This window comes from Triturus cristatus, chromosome 6 (genome assembly GCF_964204655.1).
Source record: "Triturus cristatus chromosome 6, aTriCri1.1, whole genome shotgun sequence".
Lineage (NCBI taxonomy): Eukaryota > Metazoa > Chordata > Amphibia > Caudata > Salamandridae > Triturus > Triturus cristatus.
Genome location: NC_140589.1, coordinates 188,026,752 through 188,040,565, shown reverse-complemented (window position 1 = coordinate 188,040,565; position 13,814 = coordinate 188,026,752). Strand labels below are relative to the sequence as shown.

The following is a 13,814-nucleotide window of genomic DNA, read 5'->3' as shown; positions in this document are numbered from 1 at the left end:
TTGTAAACTCTCAGAGAACCACGGGGCTGGTGGCCTGTGGTTCTTCATCTTTTTGTCCGAAAGTGGTAGACAGACATCGACTGAATTAAGTAACCAATTATGTACTACCTCCACATTGGCTACCGAAATTGGGCTGTTGATGGGGGTACCCGCAGTTAAAATCTTATTAAAGGCATCCATATTTAGTTTGCCCCAGTTTCTAAAGTTAGCCATGTCATTACACGTATAGGGTGCAGGGCTCAGGGAAACTTTACTGACTCGAAAACTCAGCAGAAAGTGATCCGACCAGAGAACAGAACGTGCTGGAGGACAACTAATGTTCGGCAGGTGAGAAAAAATGGGGTCTAGTAAATGACCCGCTACATGTGTAGAACCGGAATTACATAACAAAATATTCATGGCTGCTAAATCTGAGATGAGTGTAGCGCTAATGGAGCATGCTGGATAATCGAAATGCAAGGTAAGGTCCCCCAAAATGGTAAAATTAGCGGTGTCCAGGAGATACGGAGCAACTAGATCCGGGAAAAGTGCCCGCCCATACCCCGGCCACTCCCGTGGGGCGATAAAGCAAGATACCTGAAAAAGTAACATTAGGACTAATGATAAGTTTAAGTAGTGGTGACTCACAGCCAATAAAAGGTAAGTCTTCAAATTTGCAAAGTGTAGCAATCTTTATAAATAATAGCAATACCACCTCCCTCCTGACTATTAAGTAATTGGGAGGTAAAGCAAACGCAATGTCCGGTCCTGTAACCAGGTTTCCGTAAGAAAAATGGCGTCAGGGTGTTCATTGACCAAAATGTCGAAAATGTCTGACTTGTGTTTGGGGAGTGATGGACAGTTTATGCTATAGAATACATAATCATTTCCTTGATTTTTGCGCTGATTTATATCTGCCTTAGCCTGGGCTTTCGATCAAGAAAGTTACATTACATAAACCAACTGTACAACAGAAAAGACATCAAAGGGTAAAATCACATTTACTCTGCATCTAATTAATAATGCTGTATTACTTTTTCGAGATAAAGCAATAACACATTTAAAAATATAAGGGGCACCTCTGTTCTCCCTAAAGAAGTTATCTTCAGTTGCATACAATTGTAATTCTGTTCTCTCCAGGAACAACGTGAACAGATAATTATATATATTAACAAGCATTTGCAATGCAATAGGTCTCGCATTTACGGGAGTTTGAGCTATTGGCATTGTAATTGACAATGCGTTTTATTTGTTTTACAAACAAAAACATAAATAAGAGACATTGTCATTTACAGTGCCAATAGCTCAAACCTGCGTAATTGCGAGGCCTATTGCATTGCAAATGCTTGTTGTTTTTCTAACTTTCAGCCATGCTGCACAGCAGCTAATCAGGTGTACAAAACTGATAAGTAAATGTACATAGCCTATAGCTCTCCCACAGGTGAGACCTATTGGCACTGCCAATGCTTATTTTTCCTGGGTGGGTTTTTGCAGGTTCTGGTGCTTTAAGTGGGAAGCTTGGGCCACTGCGAGTCATGTGCTCCCAGGTTAAACCGTGTCCAGTGCTCCCTTTCACTCACTTACATTAATAAAAAATAAAATAAAAAGCAACGCTTGGTAGCAATCTTGCGTGTGGATCAATTGTCATGGGACTCGTTTTAGTTCTTTCACTTTAGGTGAACCTAAGTCCTTACGTCCAAATGCAAAATGCGCACTCCGATGCTCGCTCACAAATAAAATGTACTGAGACGCGCATGCATAAGGAGCAAATACACAGATTCGGGCCCCTCAAAAATACACAAGTGCACTTGATGCACACCCAGAACACACTAATCGAGTCAAAAACTGACACACACACAAAGCACACGGACGGGGTCGGACAGGCAGATATGTCACAGTGCGTCCCCAGTGGCACCTACTGATACACATGTGGAGCAAACGCACACACTCAGAGTCCTCAGTTTTAAGCAATTTATAAATAATAGCCTCCTCCAATAGCAGCGAGTCGATTTAGATTCCGTCAGAAATAAAAAAAAATTTAAGTATTATATAAAAATATAGGCGCAAAATAAAACATCATAGACTGTTAAGAAGCATCCGTGCTCAACACTGCCTTCCACACACAATAATATTACGAATGTCTGTTCTTCTTTAAGTCACTTGTAGCATAAGATACACGCCGAGCGGTGTCATGGCTCTAGCTGGGGCTTTGTCTTGCTTTGCTCCGCTCCGTTTTGCTGTGATGTACCTGTTTGCCGGGCATACGGTTTGTTTATTTAGACATTATTAAATCACGCGAGTTGTTTATTCGTTTATGCGTGAAGTTTTATATAGCGCCGGACATTATCCAAAGATTCTAAAGCGCTTTACAAGCGACCAGTCACAGCTGCAAAGACCGGAGTTTAAAAAAAAAAAGAAATGCTTCTGTTTCACCACCCTTTTGAGACATCTATTGCTAAGGTACTGGAAAGGTGGGCAGGGATTAAGCATCGTGGTGTGTAGGCTTGGGGTGATAGGAGCTGCAACCTGACCCTGGTCCAAACTGCGAATGCAAACACAGAAAGCAAGGGGGCTGGCTGCGTCCTTGATAATTCCAGTGAGGTGCGGGGAAGGGAACCTGGCGACTCCCCCTCCAGATGCGCCGACCTGAAACACACATTAAAGGAAGTGGAGACAGCAGCCTGTAAGTGTGTGCAGGTCTCCCAGCCAGTGATAGAGGCGGTGGGCAGCATAAGCAGCCTGTCCTCCCCGTGACCCTATGCGCTCCGTGCCTGCTTCAATGTGAAAGAGGATCTCTTGTCTTTATGGTGCCATGTGTTTGAAACACATGGCCCCATAAAGATAACACCCCACCAGCGCTAAAGCCGGCCCTGTTTCGAGTAGTCCCACTGTGCCAAGTGCTTGGGTAGATTCGCACCTCGGTTACAAGATACCCTCCCGGGTATATATCAACATCATCTATTGCGTCATTTGTCCATGTGCCAAAGCGTATATCGGCAAAACAAGTCAGCCTGTAAATAAACGCATTTCACAACATCGTTCTTGCGATGCAAGACTCCGAATGCACCTATGGTGGCACATTGCATAGAAAAAGGACATGACCCAAATGAAATGAAGTGGACCGTGCTACGCCACATAACTGGAAATAATGTAGATTATGCCCTATCTAAAACTGAGGCAAAAACCATCACATTTTTGGGGACAACTGAAAATGGCCTAAATGAAATGTCAGAACTGATCAACTGTGGATAAGAAAACTTGAATATAAAATATTGCCCCTAATGTCAAAAGCATGGAGATATCTGTAAATATGTAGAGTTCATTGTATTTCCATATATTTAGTGAGAACAACTCAACAAAGTGAAAGTCAAGTTAAACCACATCAAAAGAAATAACTTGTGCAATAAATACACTTAAAATAGGGGTTCATTCAGACGAATCATTACAAACATCTGTGATGACGCCGAGGCATGAAAACATAGATATCATATGCACGGGAACATACTGATCATTTAAGGATCCCGGGAATTCCAAATGCGTCTGTGCACCCATTCACTATGAAAAAGAAATTGGAACTATGTTTTGAACAAAAATCCACTAAGATATTGTTGTCACTTGAAAAACAACACAGCAATGCTCAAGGATATGCAGGCTAACCAGAAGAGTCCACGCCGTTGTGTTGCGCGTCACCATGGCAACTGTAAACATGTAAAGACCACAAAGTACGGGAAGGTGTCTTGGAACAGCATGGAAATAAAAAGAGGAGTGCTAAGCACACACCAACAGCCGTAACAACTTTATAAACATTCGTGCATCTAATTATGAAACATCGTCGTAGCCAAAAAACTTTGTTTAAACACAGCGGCAATACAATAAAGTTTCAGTTCTTCGTTCAAAAAACAAGCTCAGTCACATTACGTTCATGACGATACAGAGCAATGACCAATGAGAAAAGTCTACGTCAATGCGTCAAGCGTTGTCAAGGCAACGGAAAATATACGTAATGACCGCCAAGAACGAACAACGCTACTGACACGAAATGAAACAAGTGGTTGCAGGACTCCAAATGGTGCGCGCGCCCGGACGGGTCACATGCACTGTAGTTGGAGGCCTGCAAAGCCACTGTTTGCACTTCCAAAACGCGCTTACTATAAGTCTCGCCAGAGCAGCGCTAAAGCGCTGGTCAGGCGAGACCTAAAAAGGATACTGTGCAAGCAAACCAGTAGAGCTAACTGAATCCTTACAATTAATCGAGAAATGAGGTTCACATTTGAGCTCTTTGATTCACAAGCAGGGAGGGTAGAAACAAATTAGTGTCAGGCACTGTGCCTCGCATACATTTATAATATGCAGTATGAAAACACAAACACAAATAGGCCACACTCATGTCGCCTTAATAAACTTTATTATTAGACACCATAAGAACATTATATTTGCATCTCATTACTATTAATGTAAAGAGCAGAATCCTCAATTGTGAAATCTGCTTCCATAATCATAACCCTTACCACTCACTTTTCCAGCACATCCTCTTTGCCTTACAGCGAACTGTCCCATTTTGCACTATTCTGAGGCAAATCCAACATGGCAGATTTCTTCTGCCCCTGAAGGGAGCATGTATGCCACCCAGGGATGTGTTTGAGAAATGAGAAGTTTCATACTCTTCAGATATACAAAACTGGTTTTGAGGCTAGCTACCCCACTTCCCCCCAACCCAGGGCTGGTACCAAACTGACTACAGAGGTCCAATGGAACAAAAACCTTCTCTTCCCCAGGACACCCTTTACCCTTAACTTTAATGGGCATGCCTTGCACCCATCTCTTCCTGTGAAAAGGCCTAAGCCATTGTTCCTTCTCTAAATGTTTATTAAAAATACAACTTCACCATTGAATTCTATTTTTGATGAATGTAACAAATAGTGATTGAATTATTCAAGTAGCTAGTCCCAAATAGGGGATAGCAGGATTGTGAAACTGTTCTAAAGTCCAGTTGTTCTCATAGTACAGATACAGACGACTACAGAGAAAAAACATTTTTGGGGGTTAGTCACTGTAGGTACATGATATTTATTTCCTGTATGTAAAACTTTTAAATACTACACATCCTGACCTGTAGGCTCCAAGGCTTACATAGGGGTGACCTTTTTAATATTTGAAGGTAGATTTCTTTCTAGAGAAAAGGTTTTTTTGGCAGGTTTTCCTGCTTGGTTAAAAGCTGCAAGAGTCAGGTTACACAGGTAGGACGAAGCCATGTTTCCTTTGCCAGCTCAGTGGATGACGCAACCTGTAATATACCTCACAGGTGACTTTTAACTTTTCCATGCCATCAGTTTATTTCTTGCACCATATAGTATGGTCTTACTGAGGAAGCTAATGATGCCAATTAATAGTTAACCAATTTTACCATATTTGAGAGTACAGAGCACATGCCCTGGGTACTGTACAGGAGTACCCCAATGTGCAGAGTTAAAAAGAAACAACAGCATCAGTCCAAAAACAAAATGGTGGTGACCACGCAAAAATAGAGTACTTTATCACAGTCAATCAAAGCCCTTTGCAATAATTTGCAAGCGGGTTTTTCAAACCTAGATTTATAGTTGAATTTTAATTAAAGACAGTTATAGACATTCATAAGAATTAGACACTTAAACACTCTACTTTTGTTGTGTGCTCTTGGGTCTTGGAGCCCCTGTCTCTTACTCCGAAGTCTGCTTCTTCTGCTAAATGCCAAATGCTTTAAATAGTTGCAGGGACAAATCACTTTGCAGTCAAATGTTGAGCTAATAATAAGCAGGGATGGTCTATTAAGTAAGATGATAAGAAGAACCCCACCAGGAGCAGCCTTCCTGCTGCTCAGTCCATCCTCAAACTGACACTACACTCATCCAACATTCCACAACATCATCACTCCAACATTCCACATACCAAGACACACAGGCTGAGCAGCAGGTATAACAAGTCTCCCTTCTTCACAAAGGATAAAAGTAGAAGCTCTTGCATGCAAGCATCACTAAAGCAAAGAATACCAATTGAAGATCTTGCATGCATGTTTACACTGTAGCAAACTAGACATCATAAAGAGGCATGGAAAAAATTTAAAGATGGAAACATTTCACACATGATGCATAAAAGAATAAGCAACATGTCATAACATATTAAAAGGAAAGTACCAAGCAAGTGATCACAGTAAATAAAGGAATCACAATTAACCATCAAATAAGAACACAATCACATCACCCTTCTTTACAAAGCAAACAAACAGGAATACACACATCTCCCTTTCTGGCCATCAACAACCACACCACGAAAATCTCAATCAAACCCCTAATTCAGTCAGGGCAGTGAACTCCGCTCCGCTCATGGAGTTTGAAGAGTTTTCTGCACTCCGCGTTACATGGAGCTCGTGTAGTTCCGAAAAACTCCACTTCGTGTTGCAGAGTAGAGTTTTTTTCCTCGCTCGCGTTTGTCAACGTCAAGTTAGCGAGAACGAGTGAGGAAAATCCACTTCCCTGCAAGATGTTTCCTTGTTCGCGATTGTCAACATCAAGTCGGCAAGCGTGGCAAATCAACCTCCTGAAGAGATTTCACAATGCGGGCTGTCAGATTTCTCATTGCAAGTGTTCGGCTATGCTCACGACCGGTCGCATTGAGAAACTATCTGTTCGCGTTGAGAAAGCTGCTGCTCGAGTAAAAATCTACTCCAGCGGCAGAAAGGAAGCAGCTCTTGATTGCGCTAAGTAATGGTGCCGTTTGCGATGATTGAACAGTGTGGATAAGCACCTGGCACTGAAAGTCACTGGGAGTGGCATTTATCTAAAGCACTCCACTGCTCGCGGAGCTCTGCATAGCGTGATGGAGCTTTTTATTTGCACTTCGCAGGGTTCCGCGAACTATGCCCAGGCTTACCCCTAATGCCACAAAAGCGCCGGCTGGCCAGGCTGACATAAAAGACAGCAAGCAGGGAAACTCACCACCGAAGGTGCGGTGAGGGACAGTTCATAATGACTAAGAAAACATAGTAACAGATGGAAAACCTTGGCTTAAATGATGCCCTTCACTGTGACCCAAAGTGCAGATGGAACTACGCTTCAGTAAAAAAAAATGTTTGGCTTAAATGATGTGCTTTATCCTGGCCGAAAGTAAGGATTGAACAACGCATCGGGAAAAAAATGTTTGGCTTAAATGATGCCCTTCATCCTGACCCAAAGTAGGGATGGAAAACTCTTAATTGACAACTTAATAATATACCCATGAACACCCATCAGTTGGCTCAATCACTGCCCTTCACCCCTAACCCATAGTAGAGATGGAAAAAAACCTCTTCAATCACAAGACGTTTGGCTTCAACTCCTGTCCTTCACCCTTACCCCGTAGGAAGGATGGCACACTAAAACATTTGAAACACGCCTGTGTTGGCTCTGTCGCTGCCCTTCACCCCTAACACGTAGGAAGGATGGAATAAAAACAATTTCACTAACACAATAAATCTCCAAACACTCAAGTGTTGGCTTAAACCTGCCCCTTACCCTTACCCCGTAGGAAGGGTGGATCAGCAAACTTCAAAGACATTCATTTGGCTTAAACTCTGCCCTTCACCCTTAACCAGTAGAAGGGTGGAAAAAGCAAACTTCAATCACCAATACTGTTATGAACACAAACCCCCAAGAACCCAAGAATACTCAATGTCTATACACAAATACTCAGTAACACGCAAGATTACCTCTGGATCTCAAACCTATGAGGCACTCAACTTACCAAGTGCTCTCAACTCTAATATACTCTACCTCTGCCACACTCAACTCAAAGTATACAAAGCCAATCCTCTAGAGTACATATAATTTACAATTTTACAATTTAAAGCTTGTGCGCTGCAACTAAAGAGGTCAATACTTTGGGCCTCAACGTGACAACTTTAAAATGGGTCCACAACATGAACCTACCCCTGCATCAGAGCGGTTACTTCTACAAAAGAACACACCATTGATAATTCCAACAGTGAGGATGTTAGACAGCCCACTAACCCCAAGACAAGTGAAAATTCAGCTGCTCTTTGAACTGAAACTGATTTTCAGTCAAGAGAAAATTTGCTGTTCTCCCAATGTCAGCTCAGGTAGAGGTTCCAAGCAAGTTATTATGATTAGTCAATTAATGCTGAGTCACTTTCCAGCTTTCCCACAAAGTCAGTGCATGCAGAACACATGAGCAAGTTATTATTATTGGTCGTTTTACGCTGAATCACTCAAAAAGATGAGGAGACGTTCAACAGAATTTCACCAATTTCTCCAAAATATGTTGTACAATGAGGATGTCCAGTTTCAAAGTAGATTAGGCAAATAGGTTTATTAAGTAAGATGATAAGAAGAATCCCACCAGGATCAGCCTTCCTGCTGCTCAGCCCATCCTCCAACTAACACTACACTCATCCAACATTCCACAGCCTCATCACACCAACATTCCACATACCCAGTCACACAGGCTGAACAGCAGGTATAACCATAACAAACATTGACTAGATGAATGCAAATAAACAAGTTATGGACTATCTATAAATGTTTTTAAAGATAAAGGACCTGATTTACAGTGCGGTGGATGGGTTACTCTAAAACAAACATGATGGATATCCCGTCCACTGTATTAGAGGCGCATTTACGGCACTTGTAATTTGGCGGACAGGATATCTGTCAGGGTTTGCACTTATATTATGGTGGAAGGGATATCAGTCATGTTCGTGAGGGAGTAACTTCCCCTCGAACTTCAAATTAGTGAGAGTGGTGGAATGTAGCAGAACAAAGCAAACTCTACACAAAATAACCTAGAACAAGTCCAGAAGATGTGGGCAAACCTAAAATCCTTACAAGAAAAACTGATATGTTTTCTAAGGTGTCTAATATCATATTAATTTGAGCCGGTGGTTTCCAGTGCTTGGCACCAGCACTTTATCGTTAACACCAGCACTTATGAAAGCCTGCCGCATGGCGGTGCTGTTTGTGTAACTATCGAGCGAGCACAACCATACTTGTGTAATAATTCCATGTGCATTGAAATTAACTAATATCTGCCACCCAATGCTATAAGCATAGCTTGGGTAGCAGGTATTAGTCACTGTTAATGTTTAATAAAAGTCTGAATTGTCACTTTTATAGGAGTGTGATGGTTAGTGATTGTGTTGCTAACGTCATAGGTAGCGCTGTTAGGAGCAATGGGTGATGTGACCTGAATTAAGCACTGAATATAATTATCTATAAGTTTTTAAGTGGGCCCCCAAAATACTTCAGGGTACATGTCAACTAAAATACTGAGCTATTTGCTAGTGATGCATTGTTTCAAGCACAAGGTATTTGTGGATCGGGTATACTGTGAATAATTGTATCCATTTAAGTAAAATAGACTTAAAGCATTTAAAGCAAAAATAATGTGGGTATGTTCTAAATAAAGACATTGGGGCAGATTTACAAGCCCTCTGCGCCTCTTTTATGCCGCGGTTGCGTCACTTTTGTGATGCAGCGGCAGCGCCAAACCAGCGCCATGCTGTGGGGTATTTACAACGTGACGCATCTGGGAGATGCGTCACGTTGTAAAGCCTTGCGCCAGAAGTAGGCGTTTCTGTCTAGGGGGGGCGTTCCGTCGCAGGAACGCCTCCTAAAAGTGGCTTACTGAAATCTACAAGATTTCACTCAGTCACTTTTGAGCCCATGCTGCATCAAAACCCTGTACCTGCTTGAAGCAGGCGTAAGGATTGACGCACCATTGTGAAGATAGGGCACCCCAGAGCCTCGCTGGAGCTGCGTCGCGCTTGCGACGCAACTCCAGCAATGCGCTGCATTTACGGCACAGATGCGTCATGCATCTGTCCGTTTTTGCCCCATGGTGCGCCGCATTGTAAATACGGCGCATCCATGGTGGCGGAGCCGTGACGCACAATAACTGGCGCATCCCTGCTGATATGCAGGGATGCGCCAGTTATTGTAAATCTGCCCCATTGTACGTAGTTATAAATGTTCATAGGGAAAAGTCATGGGAACAAAACATTTAACTTGCATCCTTATAACTTAAAATTGTATGATTTGTATTATTTTTTGCTAATTTTAGCTAATCTTTGTTCCTCCTCGTCTTTTTAGAGTTCCACTTAGTGGCAACAGTTTGGGACAGGGCAACAAAAAGTTAATAAAAAGAGTGAGGATAAATCTTTGTATCCCTGCTTCGCTTCCCCAACACATTAAAATTGGAAGTGGAGGCACTGACGTTAGGAATTGATTAAAATGAGAAACTGACAGGATAGGGCAGAATCAACACTGAAGAGTTAGCACGGATTAGCTATTGAAATGCGGTTCAGACAGAAGCTGTGTTTTCTGATACTGAATAAATATTTAACAAAATGTAATAATACCATTACGTGTCCTTTGTGCTTGAGGACTGTGGTTAAAGATGCATTTTCGAACCCAAATTTCAGCAAAAGTTGCAGCTTCTTCATTCCATGTCTAAGTAAAAAATAAAATACAATTGCCATTTTAACTCGTGTTATTTTGGGAAAAAACAATTCCAATTATTCAACAGGGCGGGCTTGTGCCACGAACTGGACCAGTGAATAAAAAAAAAATTCTAATCAAGATAGCTATTTATAACATAAATAATGCTTCCATAATTCCATAAAACCCCTCATCAGTCACTTTTTAACTGTTGACATTGTATACATTTTCAAACATGAATAGCAGTTCAAGAATACTTATATCATCGTTAGACACTTAGGGGCAGATTTACAATAACTGGCGCATCCCTGCATATCAGCAGGGATGCGCCAGTTATTGTGCGTCACGGCTCCGCCACCATGGATGCGCCGCATTTACAATGCGGCGCACCATGGGGCAAAACTTCAGATGCGTGACGCATCTGTGCCGTAAATGCAGCGCATTGCTGGAGTTGTGTCGCAAGCGCGACGCAGCTACAGCGAGGCTCTGGAGTGCTCTATCTTCACAATTCCGGGTCAATCCTTATGCCTGCTTCAAGCAGGTACAGGGTTTTGATGCAGCATGGGCTCAAAAGTGACTGAGTGAAATCTTGTAGATTTCAGTAAGCCACTTTTAGGAGGCGTTCCTGCGACGGAACGCCCCCCCCCCCTGCACAGGAACAGCTACTTCTGGTGCAGGACTTTACATCGTGACGCATCTCCCAGATGCGTCACGTTGTAAATACCCCACAGCATGGCGCTGATTTTGCGATGCCGCTGCGTCACAAAAGTGATGCAACGGCGGCGTAAAAGAGGCGCAGGGGGCTTGTAAATCTGCCCCTTCATGTACATGTAAACACAGCGCAAAATCAGTACCTTTTAATTCCCACTTACCTCGCCGACAAATCAATGTTCTATTACCATGTTCATATAACACTATCTTGAAGACTTGAAATACCAGCCTTCCTTTCACATATTCATGTCTGCACCCCGAAAAGGAGCAACCAGATTTTCTGAGGCCTTCAATACGAATGATGGGAAGCTGTATCCCTGGGCGGATCCAGGCGCGTAACACAGGCCCCCGCAGCCCACACCGTGCAGGGGGCTGGGCTGCAGGGGGCCCCCTCAGCAAGGTACTCTGGCCTGAGAGCTCCGGTTTAAATCCGGAGTTGGGCCCTCCAGGTACCTTGCAGGGGGGCCCCCTCAACTTTCGTTACGCCACTGGGTGGATCGGGATACTGCTCAAGGTCATTCTCAGTAGCCTGGTGTTTTAAGACCCAGGATCAACGGCTCAACAAATGCCAGATGTGGTAATTGTGAGCACAGAAATACTACAGGGCTTATTAGCCAGGTACAGCTTGGTCGCAGTGCTCAGTGAGCATGAGTCCCAGGTCTGAGCATACCATTTCAATTAGGGCGGTACATCAAACACACAAAAAATGATGGAAGAATGCTTGTAATTTGTCTAACCACTGACAATTGCTCAGGTAGCATTCCAATCCATTGTTATTTTGCTCACCATGCTACCTCAGTTTGGACTCATCTATATGCAAATTAGCCTTGACCTTGCTCCTCCTGCGAACAGTCCAACCTGAACTGACAGGTCAAGTCCTCACTGAATCGGAACACAAGCAGTCTAGGACCAGTTTCACCCTGAAAAGGGCTCCTCAGCGAGGTGTAGCTTGGTTTCAGTGGCACTGTGAGTACAGGACACACGGCTGGGCTGGGCTGTATTGTATTGTATTATTGATTTTCAAATTGTTTTTTCTGCTTGATCTTAACACATACAACTCTGGTGATTGCCTTCTGTCAAGGTCAGCTGGGACAGAAAATAGGCCCCACTCACAAAAATAAAAGTGATCTCGATTAGCAAATCAGATAGATAAAATGTCTTCCACATTTTCAAAAAGTGTCAGTGTCAAACTTGACACTGTATAAAGGTTTTGCAAGGTATGGGCGACTATGCATCTGTGCTTACTGCAGGCACTTTGTGCAAATATCAGGGAAATCAACAGTATAAAACGTCCCACAGACTATAAAGCAGACCCACAGGTGGCCCCAAAACTGCCCACATACTGACCTGTTAGACCAGTTCTTTGGGCATTGCCAGAATGCCCTACAGGCCAGTTCAACCCTTCTTGCCGCTTGTACCATGAAGGGATTGAACAGAGTTCATCTAACAACTGTGTTTTGACCTAACCATACTGTATTTATTAAGTGAGCAGGGGTCACTATATCTAGAATTAGTAACCCAATTTCAGGCAGCAGTACCTTTTTAAATGCATCCATAGATGGAAAGTCCAAACAATCATAGTGCCAAAAACTAAGAGTGAAACAAACCTTTTCTAGGAGTAGGCAGAGGTCCCATGGACCACTGCCTACTCCTTAAAAGCATTTTTGGCAACATTTTCAAAGAGAAAGGCTCCAGTTAACAAATGACTTACCATCAATTTTGATTTGGTAGTAAAATGTTAATGTTTTGGAATGGGATTTCAGTCACAAAACATTAATGCATTCCTTAAGGATTCGGTACTTTGAAGGGGCTCCCAAACACATTCCTTCCAAACAGCGATTTCTTAAAGTTTACTTAATACATTTATACATTCAGAAAATCTTTTACAAATTGTTAATTGGCTTTATTACATTACAATAAGAGTTTTAGAGGTTGCAAACCCTCAAATTTACTGAATCTGTGGGTTTGCAACCACTGGAACTCTTTGTACGTCTGACCTCTAGACCTTAAAGTTTATCATTATAAGCCATTTTGCTGTCCTCAAACACAAATCTGAGACTTTTATGCTCATCTAATTGTCACCTACTTCTACCTCGCTCCTTAAATCTTGTTGAAGTGAACAGCTTCAAACTCCTTATCACAAATTCTCAGGGATATCAACAATGTCATTCATTGCAAGAATCAAACATAAACTAGGTTTGACCATAGCCAGTCTGCTTACTACACATCCTGTACAGGTCCTTAAATCTTTTTATGATGTGAGTGGCTTACAAGATGTACACAGTTTTCATGATTTAAATAATCCACTTAAGCTGTATTTTCAAAGTTTTTCTAGTGCCCTTTGCAAGCCTATGACTTTTAATGTCTAGCACTCTGTATCCAATCTAAAATATAAAAATGTACAGCAACATGAATCCAGAAAGCATTATCTAACATACAAAACCTTTCTGAGCAATCAACACAGGGCCGGCTTTAGGGCAGTGCAACAGGTGCGGCCGCACAGGGCGCTGATCATTGAAGGGGGTGCTAACCTCAGGGTGGGGGGCGCTGTTTTTATCAATAACTTATGATTGGAGAGGATGGGCACTTTTTCCTGGTGACAGTGAGAGAATCTGAGCAGGCAGTCATGGGGTGTGAGGGCGCCAAAAAGGATTGTAG

The 13,814-nt window shown here is 42.6% G+C and overlaps 1 protein-coding gene across 1 annotated transcript in view; it reads right to left on the bottom strand.

The window, feature by feature from the left end:
- The window catches only part of LOC146816609 (cysteine-rich venom protein-like), a 559,639-nt gene that overhangs the window by 117,069 nt on the left and 428,756 nt on the right, over positions 1-13,814 (bottom strand). Inside the window, exon 5 of the mRNA XM_085610485.1 lies at positions 10,367-10,457. Coding sequence (XP_085466611.1) covers positions 10,367-10,457 — 91 coding nt within the window. The remainder of the gene's footprint in view (positions 1-10,366; positions 10,458-13,814) is intronic.